At 39.2% G+C, this 15,462-nt stretch overlaps 1 protein-coding gene across 2 annotated transcripts in view; it reads right to left on the bottom strand.

The window, feature by feature from the left end:
- Positions 1–295: 295 nt before the first annotated feature.
- ATF7IP (activating transcription factor 7 interacting protein) overlaps positions 296–15,462 on the bottom strand; it is a 114,172-nt gene continuing 99,005 nt past the window's right edge. The window contains exons 10-14 of one of the 2 annotated variants that reach the window (XM_080393099.1): positions 14,985–15,063; positions 7,866–8,012; positions 6,764–6,949; positions 3,010–3,122; positions 296–1,568 (exon numbers count right to left, since the gene is read on the bottom strand). In XM_080393099.1, the coding sequence (XP_080249225.1) occupies positions 1,152–1,568; positions 3,010–3,122; positions 6,764–6,949; positions 7,866–8,012; positions 14,985–15,063 (942 nt within the window). In that variant the 3' untranslated portion in view covers positions 296–1,151. Of the gene's footprint in view, positions 1,569–3,009; positions 3,123–6,763; positions 6,950–7,865; positions 8,016–14,984; positions 15,064–15,462 lie in introns of both variants that reach the window. The other variant, XM_080393107.1, reaches the window with a different exon arrangement.

A 15,462-nucleotide genomic window follows, 5' to 3' on the forward strand; every position in this document is an offset into this window, starting at 1 on the left:
TGGCTGAACTGCAGCATACAGCTTTTCCAAAAGAACAGCAAAAGTTTCTCGTGGAAAATACTGTCTGTATACTCTAAGATTATTGACAGGACAAAACCAACTACTCAAGAATTACAGTGAGGAAAGGGTTGAATGATGCAGCAGATATAAACAAATCCGGTATCAGCAGATGTTACACTTCCTGGTCTTTACAGAAATAATAGTTACTGCAGACCAGGAAAACGAGAAGCACTAATGAAAGGCTTGAAGGGTAAAGGGAACAGTAACTCCAAGCAAATAAAAGAACACCACAAGGTATCTGGCTACATTTTATTTCTGGAATTATTCTTTAAGGCACAAAATAAATCTAAAAAATAGGGCTGGATGTACGAGGGGAGGGGCAGAGAAATTATCTTGAGCTGGAGAGGTATGAATACAGTCTCTACAATCCAGTTTCACATCTGACTTGGGAATGCTCCCAGTGTGAATGGGGGAGGATGGTGACAGTAGAGGAGTGTTTTTACTTAGGAGAGGTAGGAGGTAGTGGAGTGATGTATTTCTTTTCCCCCCCAGCACCTCCAAATTTACACACATATTGGCTCCTCGGCCAGACTCAAGTTCCCTTCGGTCCCCTCAGAGAGCTCATTACAGTTTGTAAAATAAGACCAGACCACTCAATGTTCCAGTACAGAAGTGGTACCCTAAATCACCCTTCACTTCACAGCCTGCTCACAGAGTGGGGGGGGGGGGGAAGAGGCAAATCTGTCGTTGCCCTCATGTTAGTGCCCTGACAGATATTACAGATGTGTATATTTTGCTTCAGACAAACTATAATTTATTATTGTTCCCACTCTGAAGCAGAATCCCAGGCATACAGGGTGCCCTTGGATAAAGGGTACGTAGGTATCTAGGTGGAACAGCTGTCACGGAAGGGAAAATGGAATTTTCAAATGGCCCATGACTCGAGCTATCCAGAAAAAACAGGTTCTCTTGCCGCAGGCGATACTTTATTTTTCTTTTGGTTCTGAATGCATGTAGTGTATCACACAACTGTCTAAAATAATCCTGCAGAGAGTGGATTTCAAAGTGAATTTCATGCATGGGATCAACCCCCCAAAACTGGGGTAATTCTTGGTAGCAGGACAGGTTTAAAGGCTCCAAAGATCTCTAGCTTAACTGCTCTGGGAAGAGATCACATCTGTGGACTGAGGGTCACAGAAGGGTCCAAATCGTCCATAGATGTCCTTAGCACGGACCGCAAAGTAGTACTTGCTGCCAGACACAAATTGTGTAAGAGTGCATGCCATAGGCAGTGGAAGGGCCTTCACTTCCCCGATCTTCTTCCACTGGGACGGCATAGTGGCACTCGGGTCCTCGTGGTAGGCGTAGAGATGGTAACTGTCCACAGTGGCACAGCTCCGGTCCACTTCCATGACACTCCATGACAGCACAATACCATTCTGGCTCTGTACCCGTGCCAGCTTCAGCTGTGGCTTTTGAGGCAGAGAAGTGTTGGCAGCTTCAGGGGGCAGACGTGGTGGCTGTGGTGCATCCGGGAGTGGGGCAGGATGTACAGGGCGTGGTGGCTCCTAAGCAATGTAAGAGCAGTTAAGGGAAAGGTCAGAGTCTACAGCAGTAGAAGGAGGCTTTAATTCATCATTCCCTGGGCAAATGGAAGCAAATGAGCCTGCAATCACCCAGCCACCACAATTTTAAGTCCTGTGTGCACAGGCAAGAGACTGGCAGCAAATGTGAGAAAGGGTGGGACCAAGGATGCCGTAAGTTCTTAGTATTCATATACAAATCCCTAGCTGTACAGATGATGGTTGCCATAGTTACTATATCCTCTGCTTCCCACCCAGGAGGTGATAGACTGAATACTGTGCCCTTTGCCAGGCTGAGCAGGCAAGTTCACAATGACTTTGCGCTGATCTACATCTGAGCTGCTGTTCCTACATTCCCAAAACACCCCAGACAGTAGATTAAGCTGATAACTCATCGTTTTCAACAGGCAGGTTTTCAGTCAAAAGGAACAATGGGTAACAGTGCCACATGGATTTTACCACTTTAAATTGATCACAGAAGCTCAGCCTCAGTTTCCAGAAAATTTTTAAATAAGGGTGCAAATGTGGCTTTCCATTGATATTTTCCCCCCTATACTACAGAAACAGTCCTAGATCTCTCATTTATGTTAGTTCAGATGAATTTAGGAATGCGGTTACCGTGAGTATACAATTTTGTTAATTCTTCAAGCCAGGGGCCTTTCAGGTTGGAATCTGAAGCAGTTTTTGCCATCTTAAGTGTTCTGTGTGATACTGGCTTGATTTATTCACATTATTTATCACTGAATAATGCATTAAGTTGAATGGTGTCTAGATTGAAAGAATGGTGAGCCACCTTGTTGGTAATATATTCACCATTTCAGGACATCATGAGTGATGTGACTGCTCAACAGTGAGTATGCAGGCAGTATGTTTGGTTTGGTCTCAGCAACAAAACCATATGAAAAGAGTTAGAGCAATAATTCTGAAATACTTACAAAAAAGGGTCTGAGGTGTTGCAGAAGTAAATCATTCCCAACAGTGATTGCAACACCCTCTGAAATTTGGGAGCTGGCAACACTGAGGATATTGTCTGTACCTTGTTCTCCTACCTCAGTTTTGCAAACAGCTGTACTGAGAAACTAGTCATCTAATTTGTAGCCAAACCATGACTAAACTTTTAGTGGCAGTTCTTCTGCATCCCTGACTCCACAAGGGTACTCTGCGTGCAGACCATTCACGCACCATTTTTTAATATGTGCTACTGGTGATCTGGAGAGCTCTGAGGTAAGCTAACAGATTGCACAGCTTTTACCATTCTTGGCAGAAGTTGCTGTAGGTGATAGAGTGGTGCTATGCATGTGAACTGGCTGCAAAGTGTCTACAAGCATTTCACTATTCTGGAGTCCACACTAAGAAGCAACCTTAAAGACATTAATGCAGAGACAAGCTTGTAAACTGCATTAAGTTATTTCAAAGGACTACTCACAACATGCATTTGTGGTGGTCGATGATGCACTGTAAGCTGAGGTGCTCCAGATCCAAGGGTTAGTCCGTTGTTCACAACATATGCAGTTGTTTGAGGCATTCGTACCGTCATACCTATACGAGAAGCACAGTGAATACTTTGAGTATTCAATACTTAAAATCAGCTAAACAGAACACTGGAAGACCAGCTCCTTCGTTCAGCAGGATGACACCAAATTTCAAACTGACACTCTCCTCAAATCGCCAGCAGACTGATGAAGAAATGCACAACAAAACCACCTCCCATCCTCTGAAGCTGTAAAAGTGAAAGAGAGCAAGTGCTTGTCTGCAGAGGAGACAGAATGATGTTTTAATAATTTGTAGCATGAAAGAAACAGGTGGGGAGAGGAAGTGTGGGAGATACAGGGAGGTTAAATATGAAAAGAAAAATCACATCACTTTGGAATTCAGAAAGGAAAAGATAAATGCTGCTGCAGCAGAATGATATCCACTCAGTATTCAAATGCCAGAAGGCTGCACATGGCACCAAACCCAAAAAAGCTGTCACTGTATAAGAAGCTTGCCTTCCCTCACAGAACAGATACCACAATGGATGTTACTCACAGGTGTTACCATTTCATTCATTCCCACAACAAACTGACGTGACTGGCAGGAATAAACTAGGTAATTTTATAGCTTTTTAGGTAAAATCCGGAACTCTTGCAAACTACCAAGCTTTACTGCTGGAACATATATGTTCTGTGGGCTCAAAGCTTTTGCTCATTGTTATGGGTTGCCTAGGGTGTCCCTCTGTTTCTGTCTAGAAATACAAGACTTAGGGCAACCTCCTCGCCGACAGCCCGCCCCCCCCCCCCCCCCCCAGTTCCACACTTGTATGAGGCTGAATCATTCTAATACTCCAGAAGAGAAACTTGCACCGTGACACGTGTCAGGAAACCACAGCTATTGTATGGTAATTTCTTCTCTATATAAACAGCCATCAAGCTATGACCATAGGTGATGAGTATCAGAAGTCTATGTAATTTGTGAGTCTGAGGCAGGGAGGTCAGACGGCTAAATCTTAATGCTTTTATTATAAAGTGCTGAACTCTAGGTAGCTGCTCCACATCTTTTTCCTATTGGCACATCTATCTAGCAAGCTAATGAAGATGTGCAAACTCCTGTAGGACAGTCACACAAACTGGCTATTTGTCATCTATAAGAATCCAACCAGATATGCTGTTTTAGCATGATTGTGATGCTATCTCAGTAAGTTACAACAACCTGAAGACAGACAGACAGAAATGCCTCAGTAAGATACAAGGTACAAATTCAGCATTGTTTCTAGGTAGGCATGCTACTAAGTTGAGGCAGAAGTACAAAACTACAGTTTGCAAAGAACTCTGGATGAGCTCTCACAGTTAATCTTCCAAAGACCAAGTGCAGAGATCTTACTCCTGAAGCATCGGCTACTGACACTAAAGACTGTTTCTACGATAGTATTAACCAATGCACATCAGTAGCAGCACTTCTGAAAGCTGTATAACAAAGACGACTGACTGAAAGACGAAAACTCACTAGATCTAAAAGGGATCGAGAAACAGACTGCTTTTTTGTTAACAACCTGTGAAAACTCTCTACCCAGTATGCAAATATGAAGCCTTGAAATAATCTGTATTCTAATGAAACTAGTCTTTTACCTACTCGGGCTAACCATCTGGCTTCCTTGTCCTGAGGTACAGGGAATGCACAATATCATCACTTTCTTAATGTTTTATGGGGCCTGTCAGACAACAGTTCTGTACAACATACAGACGTACTTTTCAAGCCAGACTAACAGAACTGCCTGTAAAAGAATCACAGGAAAGTCCAGGTTTGAAGGGACCTCTGGAGATGATCTGCTCCAACCTTCTACTGAATGAATGCTCTTCCTTGAGGTTACTCAGGGCCTGGTCAAGTTGCATTCATTGTTTTGGTGGAAATCTGCCTTGATTTCTGAGAATTTGTAAGCAGATAACTGAGGGATAAGCATTCATTGTATCATTGGACCATCAGGTCTGATGCACATTACACAGATCTGTTGTTGGGTGACCTTGCCCAAAAACCACGTGAATTCCCTACCTTATTGAGTTCTCCTAGAGAAGGCCTTAAAATAGCACATTATCTATTATATGTTCTTCAGCAACACAATCGGTGATCTTGCATGTCTAACACTAAAAGGTATTCTGTAGATATTAACACTAGTGATGTGTAGTTATAGTAACTGCTCTAACAAGTAGTAGATTCTGACGAAAACATGTATTTTGATACAAAAAGAAGAAAATACTATCAGAAATAATTAACGTAAGTGAACGCATGGTTAAGTAGTCAAAATTCCTTCCAAAACAACAGGTAGATCACACCCCCCTAACTTGTAGCTAAGGGTAACGCTGACGAATACTAAGCATGGGCTGAAGTAACCTTGCTTTTTATGGCCTTTTGCCAACAGGAACACAAGATGCAGACATGCCCCTCAGAAGATACTGCTGGTCAGAAGAACCTGAACTTGTGGCATGTGGCACAGGAGTATAAGAACTTTTAAGAAATATGAACAAGTACTCCAAAAAGAACAGCAATTTCTGTACACCCTGATGTTTCATAGAGAGAGCTCAAAAACTGTCTGATCAACTTCTGTTTAAGCTAGCACAGCTCATTTTTCACAGCCTATGGCTTTGTACCTGAATCCAGTAGCAAGACGTGCTTAGAATTAAATTGTTACAAACATACATGGATATTTCCTTTCCAAAAACTATCATTTCAGAACATTGAATAAATCAATTCTGCACGAACCTACATACATACAGTCTTACATGGCTCAAGCATGCAGTGTTGCGAGTCTGGCTTATACAGACAGCATCTAAAAAAAAAAAATCACTACCTGTACATCACAGAAGTAGGCTCATACTCAGTGCACTACAACAGGGAAATTAATGTTTAACATACTGCTGTTAAAATAACTATAGTGTAGAAATTATGGGTAGCTAAAAGAATAGTTAAAATCCACTGCTTCGTAACAAAATGTGAACTATCATTTAACTTTAAGGTCTTTATTTTTGACATCTACTACTAATTTCAGAAAACGAGTTTACTGCTATGGGAAGATTCCAGTTACACATTTGCAAAAGTCAAGATGAACTTGCTGACATCTCTAATCAAGGAAACTCAAGCATGCATCAATTTCTGATACATTTGGTGAGAAATTTCATCTGTCCAGGCCTAGAGAAAACAAGATTTGCTGGGCACAGGACAAAAGAAATTGTTAAGGAATTACATTAGGATGCCTGATACAAATGTAACTTTTAGATATGAAATCAATCATGACTTATTACGTGCTTAGGTGTTTTAATCTTACTCCACAGTAACAAAATGGTCTCTAACTACCTTTCTACAAAACAGTGGTGCTCATCATCCGATCATACTACCTTCTGCTGCCTTGTAAAGTATTGGACGTATCATCCAGAGATACTTAATTGGCAGAGCTAGTGCCTGAAATGACTTAAATGCACTTTTTCCTCATCCACATGGCTGCAGGGGGAATGATTACTTAAAAGCCTAAGATTTTCCCAAATCTGTAAGCTGGAAAAAACCCCTAACTTCTGTAATTTGCATGAGTATTGTAAAAAAAAAAAAAAAAAAACAACCAACAAACCCAAAACAGAAAAGCAAATCACACATCCATCACGCAGATCATATCAAGCTGTGTTGTACTAAAATGTGCATGAAGAAAGCAACTCTACCTCCAGTTTGTGGGTTGACTGGCCTTAAACCTGGACTTGGCATGATGGCTCCTCTTACAGGATTCTGAGCTGGTGGTGCAGGAAGAGTGGTATAGACCACCTGATGGTTAGCAGTGGCTCTTGGTATAGGAAGTTTTGTAGCAGTTTGAGTCACTGGTCGATGAGTTACATTCACTGTTGTCACAGCTGGAAAAAGACAGACAGACAACAACCTAGAATGGAATTCCATGACATTAAGCTGATATGCCTATTCCAGAGTACATACCTCCTTTGGAAAACTGTCTCTGTGAAATTCTATCTGCTTTTGATAACGCAAAAAACCCAGCCTAACCAAACAGTAATTTTCACCAGAAATAACAATGCCTATAAATATACAAATTCCAAACAGAAAAAATAAATGTAATACACACCCCTGGGGGAAGAAAAAAAAAAAAAAGAGAAGAAAGAAAGGAAAAAAAAGTTTCTGAACGTAAGCAACAGCTGTGGAGAATATAAAACCTGCCACAAAAGAGTCTATCAAACAGATCAGTCACAAGACAATTCCAATGCCAACTAATCTTCAGCAATCATCTACAGAAGAAGAGAGTAAAATAAAGAAAAAAAAATGTTAGAAAGGAAAGGGGGGGGAAGTCACACCACAGGCAAAATAACATTTAACTAGGGATGGAACTGCAGTGTCAGCCTTGCCATTCACTCTGCCAAAAAGATTAATTGCCAAGTGCAGGTGGACCGAGCTAGGAGTGATGTTGCTAATTTTTTTTCCCCCTATTACTTAAATAATGCAACTGCTACAGGTTTCTTCACTAACAGTATATTTAATAATTTCCATGACCATCCTTAGTAGGATTTCTTCCTCTCCATGAAATTAATTTGATCCTGAATTCTTTCCAAACCAACAGGACTATCTTTTCCTTATAATTTATCAGTTAAGAGGAAAAAAAAAAAAAAAAAAGGGGAAACTGACTGGAGTGGAAGATTAAAAAGTGACTCAAACGTTCTAAATATTCACCTGAAAGATTACCACAATGTAGAACACACGAGAGTCTAGTTTAAGAAAAAAAAGCAGTCTCTGCATTCACATTATGATGTAAAACGGAGTTACCTGTGGGTAATACATGTATGGTGGTCTGGGAAGGTCCACTTGTTGGCACACCTGGCTGCTGCACAGGGTTTGGCTGCAAAGGTTGAGCCAAGGGTTGGGTAGATATGCTCAATCCTGTAACAGGTGTCTGGTTCTGCTTCTTGCTATCTGCTTTAAAACAAAATAAAGTTATAGACAATTGCAAACAGAAATTAGAACAGCACAGAGTTTTTAAATAATTTTTCCCCTTGCCATTAACAGAGTGGCAAAGAATATCTCCTAGCATGAGATTTCTTTGATCTTTTCATTCCGCAAACAAAACTGTAGAAAATTCATTCAGTTCCCCTCACTTTCATCATCTCAATCTACCCTCTCTATACTCCGTAACATTTCATTCTATCATAATGAATTCTGCATATTTCAGCAAAATTTGGAAACCTGAATTTAATGGAACACTATGCCAAAAAAAAACCAAAAAAACAGCCTAAAACCTTAAAAAGGCCTAAACACTGCTGTACTCAATTTGTGACAGAGCTGCATAAATATATCTTGTCTACCACTGTTGATACTTACACCCTTTTCTTATTTGGTGACTCTTTACTTTGTTCAAACTGTTTGTTGCTGTTTTGAATTTTCCTGCTATTTTCTTAAAAAAGGGGAATCGCTTACTATTTGAAAACTTTAAGAACTTGTTTTCTTACACTGACACCCTCCTCAACTGACTTACTGACTTGTGAGAAGTAACAAATAGTGTCTGTATCTGTAGTTTACTATGGCAGTATTCTCCTCCGGCTTTAGTTTATTTGTGACAACATAAAATATTCAAGTGCAAGTCTGTATGTAATAAAGCCTGTGCACAAGTTGAGTAAAGAAGAATTGAGACGCTCTTTCCCAGATATTTCAGCTAGATTAGAATAGTAGCAGGCAGAGGAGGCACCACCAAAAACTAAAAAATACAAGATAAGAGTAGTTTTTAAGGGCACTCATTCAAAAAAAAGATTTGCCCTAATAAAATTGTCCATGGAGCAGCTACTGATTTAGTAAAAGAACACATAATGTAAAAAAGATGTTAATATGTATTTTACTCTTGAGAAAACATACCAACACTATATTGAAGAACACATTTAGAAACTGTTACATACACTAGATTTCAAAGCACTAAGAACAGGGGTAATGGCAGCGTAGCTCAAAGTGTTGGGTTTTTTAGCAGGTGGAGACTATTTTGATGGTCTCACTGAGCTGTCTTTAACACCAGCTAATAATATTCTGAAGTAGCAGTATCCTTCATGAACTGCTATATGATAAATTAAGTACAATTAAAGACCTCAGAAATAAAATACAATATAAACTGCAGACCATTATTGTCTTTCTGTAGACTGAATAGCTGAGATACTTCACTGATGTAATTTGATGAAAACTGTTAAGTAATACTGGACTGAAACTGGCTGGAGTTAATGGCTTAGCATTAGAAGCTAAATTTGCTGAAGCCTTAGGCTGCAAGCTGCAAACCTTCACCTAGACAGGCTGAAACTTGTGTCTGCTTAAGTAAAAGGAGGCCTCAGAGCTGGTTCACGGTGAGAGATAAGGAAGCAAGGAAGGCCACTACTGCTGCTAGCAGAAGCTGCAACCTCAGAGATAAGAGAAGAAATGGCCTGCCTAGAGACAATGACGAGACCCAATGAAGACCAAGGAGATCCCAGACACTAACTTTATTACTGGACTGAACTGTCATGTGAGGGGTGGGAAAACTTAGATTGTAAGGATACAATTACCCAGGGATTTCTTTCTTTGGGGTCCCTCTCCAGAGGCACCCAGCTTGAGCTCCATCACACTGCTTAACTGAATAAATTAATTTGGATTCTACCCGAGACTCTGCTACAGGATACCTAGGGTGGAGAAACTTCTTAAACATAATTTTCTTTCCTTTCTTCTTTTAAAGTCTATAAAAGGAGCAGTAAAAGGATGCTCATTTTGAAAACAAAAGGTGAGATGTTTTCTGCTCTTCCATCAACTAACAGGTCTTGTGATAAGTTCAAGCTTCCTTTATGTTGTACGAGTATGAGACTTTTCCGTTTTCCAACAAATCACTTGTCTCTGAAGAGATTCCTACAGAGATGCATACACCTGTTTACTTTGAATATTTACAGACTGATGCACATTTCAGCTGCTATTGGATAACGTAAATGATGCAAATGCATTCTTAGCCATGACCTAGAGAAGGTGTGCTCATGATCCAACTAGTAAAAACCCAGATACACTACTGCTGTAAAAATGTAGTTCAAGTAAAAAAAATGACAGTCTGGACAAATGTGAGAGCTTTTATGGTTTTGTTTTTAGTGTCACATAGAAGCAAGTTCATTTGTCCCTGAGAAATCAAAAGCCTGGCTGAGATTCCAGTTGCTGAAAACTAGGTCAGGATTGCAACAGCTGCAAGAAATGATGAAAGATAACCAAATAGGCTTCACTAAATAAATGGAAACAAACAGAAAAGGCTAATTTAGCTATGTAAGTAACAAATCAGCAAGGAAAACAGGAAGACTAGGTGCACAGTAAGCACAGGACTAAGGTTAAAAGTAATACAGGAACAGGTCCAAAGCTAAATGAACATAGCATCACACTCATTGAAGATCTGGACCTGGAGGAGACAGGACAATCTGACTTACAGAAATGAGCATAAAATGGAAATAATTACTACTGGAGTTATAAGCAAAACTCCAAATCTAATACAGAAAATAGAAAAAAAGAGGGGCTAATTTCCATGCCAGAAAATGGGCCTACAACACTGCAGTTATACCAGGAAGGAGTTTTAATCAGCATACTAATTCAGAAGTGGTATAATGGGATTACAGAACAGCAAACATACCATATGCATGATCAAGTTTAAGACAAAAAATGATACAGAAAACTACAGATTTGTTAATCGGACAAGACATCTTATAAAATAACGATACTGTATGTATGTAATATTTTTTCTAAAAAAGATAAAAAAATGTGGAACGTGGCTGTTTTTGAAGAGTACACTTGTGTATCTTTCTTGGATTACAAATCCACTTTAGACTAGGGATAGGCATCAGCTAAATCTATTAGTTGTTTTAGCATTTTTATGAAATAATTTGATGCAGTGTGCTACACAAGTATTTAATAACAAGGACAGCAAGGGGACTATACAAGGTACTTGTAAACAGGAAAGTAGATTACTCTCTGATAAAAGGATGACATCATCTGTTCTGAACAGAAATTAACAACACTGTTTCACAACTGTTACACAACATTTTCATTCATAATTTTTGCCATGTCAGAAGGTGTGCACTGAACTCAGTTGCCAGTGTACTAAACTGGAAGATGCCACCAGTATGGAGGTGCATCAAAGTATCACACAGGAACAAAGCTAAGACTTGAGAGCTATAAAAAAGAATACGATAGTAGAGAGTGCAACATCAGCCGTTTAGGAATTGATAAGAACTTCTACTATTAATTTAGGAAATCACGTGTGGGGCAGTGAAGATCATCAGGAAAACCTGCATATGTTGTTAATTATGGTACATCTGTGTGTTGCTTGTCTGATAAAGAGAGAAAACTCGCATCTAGGTTGTAATAGGTGTTTCCACAATGTGACAGTAATACTTTTTTTCCCCACTACATGAAGCACTATTTGAATGAAGTGCTGTAAAAAAGGGCTTGGAAGTTGGTGTTTCTGTGTTTAAGAGTTTCAAAATGCCAAACCAACAGCTGTTGAAGGACAGGTACACTGTTTTGTATGAGTACTGTGGGCTCAAACACATGATTAGAGGTCCTAGTCACTGTGACACTAAAAAACAAACAAAAAATCCACCTTGAAAAACAACTAAACAAATACCATCTGTGCCCCCTTCTCCCCCAACATGATTAGCTCTCAAAAATAACACACAGGGTTTTGTCTTCTACCATGACTGAAGACTAGGCTTGATGACAGTCTATACAGGTCTGCTCTTCCATGATCCAATACAGAAACTGTGATTTCAGTTTAATAAGCTCACGAAAACAAAACACCTAAAAATTCCATTATTCTTAACCTAAAGATTAAGTCTAATTTGCCCTCTATGCATACTTTGGTAGACAGTATTACAGATACTAATTATTGATCCAAACAGGAACTTCATTGGAAAAAGGAAGGGACGGAGCGTAATTAAATGAACAAGGTTAAAAATCTACCACAATGTTAATATTTACTCTCAACCTGAATCTTTAGTGATTTCAACCAGAAACACATCGTAGCTGTGTACTACCAAAACAGCGTGACTTTTGTTTCCTAGTTGTACCAGAAGACAATTAAAAGGAAGCACATAACAGACATCTCTTCAGATATTAACATCTATTTAAACACCTTTTGTAAGTACCAGAACTAGGTTTACTTAGTATGTGGGTGACAGTGCTTTAAGCAAAATAATCAGGATCTGATGCTCCCAAGAACACCATAGAAGTGTTACCCTTCTATTTGAATTAGTACTGAACTGGTATTCCAGCATAACACCATAACGCTGGAGGTACTTTCTATTCTGAGGTTGTGCCAATAAATCCAGAACAAAGTAAAACTTGCTCCACAATTGCTGTAAACAAAGTGCAGTGAAAAAAATATTTGGCAAAAGGTATAAACATGCACATGATTATGCAAGAACTGTCAGAAGTGCACTCTTCCTCTTTTTAACCTGAATGTTATTATCAGAACATGAATTATTTCCCAAGACACTTGCTGAAAAATCCTAGAGGTGTTTTTACTGCATGGTGAAATTCAAACTTTTATTGGGGTTTTAGTCTATACAGCTTATATGAAAGGTACTGACAACCCACACAAACTCTAAACACAAACTAATCTGCAAGGCTGCAGACTATTAGAGTCTCACTTCTGCTTTGCAGTGAAAAGACACAGAGGAACTAACCCAGCCTGAAAGTACCCCACTAACCTTCCTCCTAATGAAAGGACAATTTTCTAAAACGCGACAACTAAGGAGAAAGAATCTCAGAATATCCCACAGGAGAAAACTGTTAAGATATTGGCTCAAGCCCCTAAAAAAAAGGCAAGAGAAAGAATTAAGTTACCACACTGTAATGCAGCTACAACTCTGCCGTGGCTGCTAGCACTTCTATCTAGAGGAGCATTCTTATAGCTGCCCATGCAACCGAGGTGTCGATCTTTTATGGTCATTGTGAGGTGAAGACATACTTTATACTATTATGGAGGAAAAAACTCTCTGGAAAATGTTATTTTTGACAGAAAAGGATTATCTGAAATACATTACAATACTGTGACATACTACTTTAGAACATATAAATCCATTTAGATCTGTGGGTGTCTTTTACAGAATATTTAGTAGTACTGGGGAGTTTAACCTTACGTGACAAATTTCCACAGTCCAAGTGCAGCCATCTTTTTAAGAACTAACCCTCAGAAGAGATGACAGCTGTAAAATCTTGATTCCCTATGTTATTCTGACACTCAGCTAAAAAATTCGCAGACCATCAAAATCCTGGCTTAAAAGGATCTTTGGTGGTCACGTAATCCAACCTCTTGCTGCAGCTGGACTGTCACCAACTCTAATTCAAATGAGTTCTGGTTTTGCACAGCTGAATCTTAAAAATATTCAAAAGAGGAGTTTCTACCATCCCTCTGTGCTCCACTACCTTCCTACTGTGATTTGCTTTCCCCTCAAGTTCAACTTGAACCTCCTGAACTTGTCATTCACGGCCACTGCCCCTCGATACATCATCTGGCACTGCTGCTCCATCATCTTTATAACTATCCTCCAAGCAGTTGTAGGCTGCTATTCCACTGTCTCTCAGTTTACTCTTTGCCCAACATGCCATGGTCTGTTGATGTCTTCTCACAGGTCACGTACTCCAGGCCCCAACCACCCTGACACCACCTATTGGGCCCTCCCCAGTGCTACCACAATTGTTCTGAATTCAAGGAAGGGGAAACCAAAATTGGACACTGTATTTCATCTGTGGTCCCACTAGCATCAATGTGGGGGGAATACGAACTTAAATTTAAATGAGAACACGCTGTTGTCTCATGATCAATCCAGTGTCCACCATACAACCTCTACTGGCAAAAGAACAGGACTGTCAGCTACCTGAATTGCATCATGCGTCTCTAATACATGTATACCACATGCAGCCCCTACTTTTGCTGGTAATATTACATTTCTTCTTCACTGGAAGAACTGCTACAACATGCCAATACGATTTTTCTACATTTGTGTAATACAAATGCAGAACAAGTGAAGCTATTAAAAAATGTATGTGTAGAACATGAATGCACTAGCTAGAGAGTGCTACTGAGGTTCTATAGAGGAATGAAACTTCTTGGTGACTGGACTTCAGAATGCAGCACAGGGGCATGCATTTAGAAACCATGCAGAACTAAAATGTTATCTCTTAATAGAAGAAATATAAAATTTTCAGTTAAGATGACAGCGCAATACATGGTCTTAAGTACAGGCTCATTACATCTCTGAAATACTGTGATTCTTCGTTAAACCAATGCTAATTATAATAAGACCTGCCTACATTTACACAAGATGTATAAAAAAAAAAGTATTCTTTTAAAAGATGAAGTGCATCTGAACTGCCAAAGGATGTAAGAGCACAACTATATTTAATCTTGGCATACAGTCCTAAAGCAAAGAACAGATCGGCATTTGGTATTTAAACGCTTGCACACAAGGTTTTTTTAGTTAAACAAAGGATCAGAAGCTGTAGTAATCTCTTGCCTGAATAACATCTGTAACATTAAAAGGTCTTTAATTAATCAGTAAACAGAAAAGTGAAATACATCTGGAAGAACTTTCCAAAATATAATAAAGAATTCAAATGTTTCCAGTTTTTTCCCAAGCCTAACAGATTTACGCATAGACAGCGACAATGCCTACATTAAGGGAAAGGTAAAAATCTAAATAAACTGTTTTACAGTAAAAAAGCAAGTTAATAATAAATTTTATTTAATGCCTATAAGAATTCTTTAACAGCAATCCTGTTAACTGAAACACCAAAGAATAAAATACACTAAGCTGAAACAGAATTTTTTTCCTTTCTGTCATTCACAGGATGAGTAATACTTGAAGCTCAATTACCTCTGCAGCTAGCAAAGTATTTTTCACCTACCTTGAGAAGAACCATCATCCTCTTCATCCAGTGTAAGATCAATGACACCTCCTGAATCACTTCCTGTGACCTTCCCGCTCTGAAAGACAAAACTCCTTCATTTTGCAAAAGCAAATCCAGGGGAACACAGGTGGAAAAGGGGTACAAATTGAACATTCAGAAGGACAGGTCTCAGAACTGACACACTTATTAGAAAGGAACCGATGAAATGAGCAGGAGGAGGAAACTTCAGACAAATTTCCCAGGACTTGAAAACGAGGCAATAACCAAATGACTGTATTGTGGTATCAAATATTAGACTATTTTTAGCTTTGTAAGGAGTAAAAAACCCTGATGACCCATAGCATATTGTTATTTTACAGGTAAATAAGTAAAAATTTGATGTTACAGAGTATCTTTCAATCATGACTCTTAACATTTCATTCCGGTTGTAATCTGTGCTTTCCTCTATAGTAGTACAACCTTTTGGCAGAACAGT

The sequence above is a fragment of the Falco punctatus genome (assembly GCF_963210335.1).
Source record: "Falco punctatus genome assembly, chromosome: 6".
NCBI classification, from domain to species: domain Eukaryota; kingdom Metazoa; phylum Chordata; class Aves; order Falconiformes; family Falconidae; genus Falco; species Falco punctatus.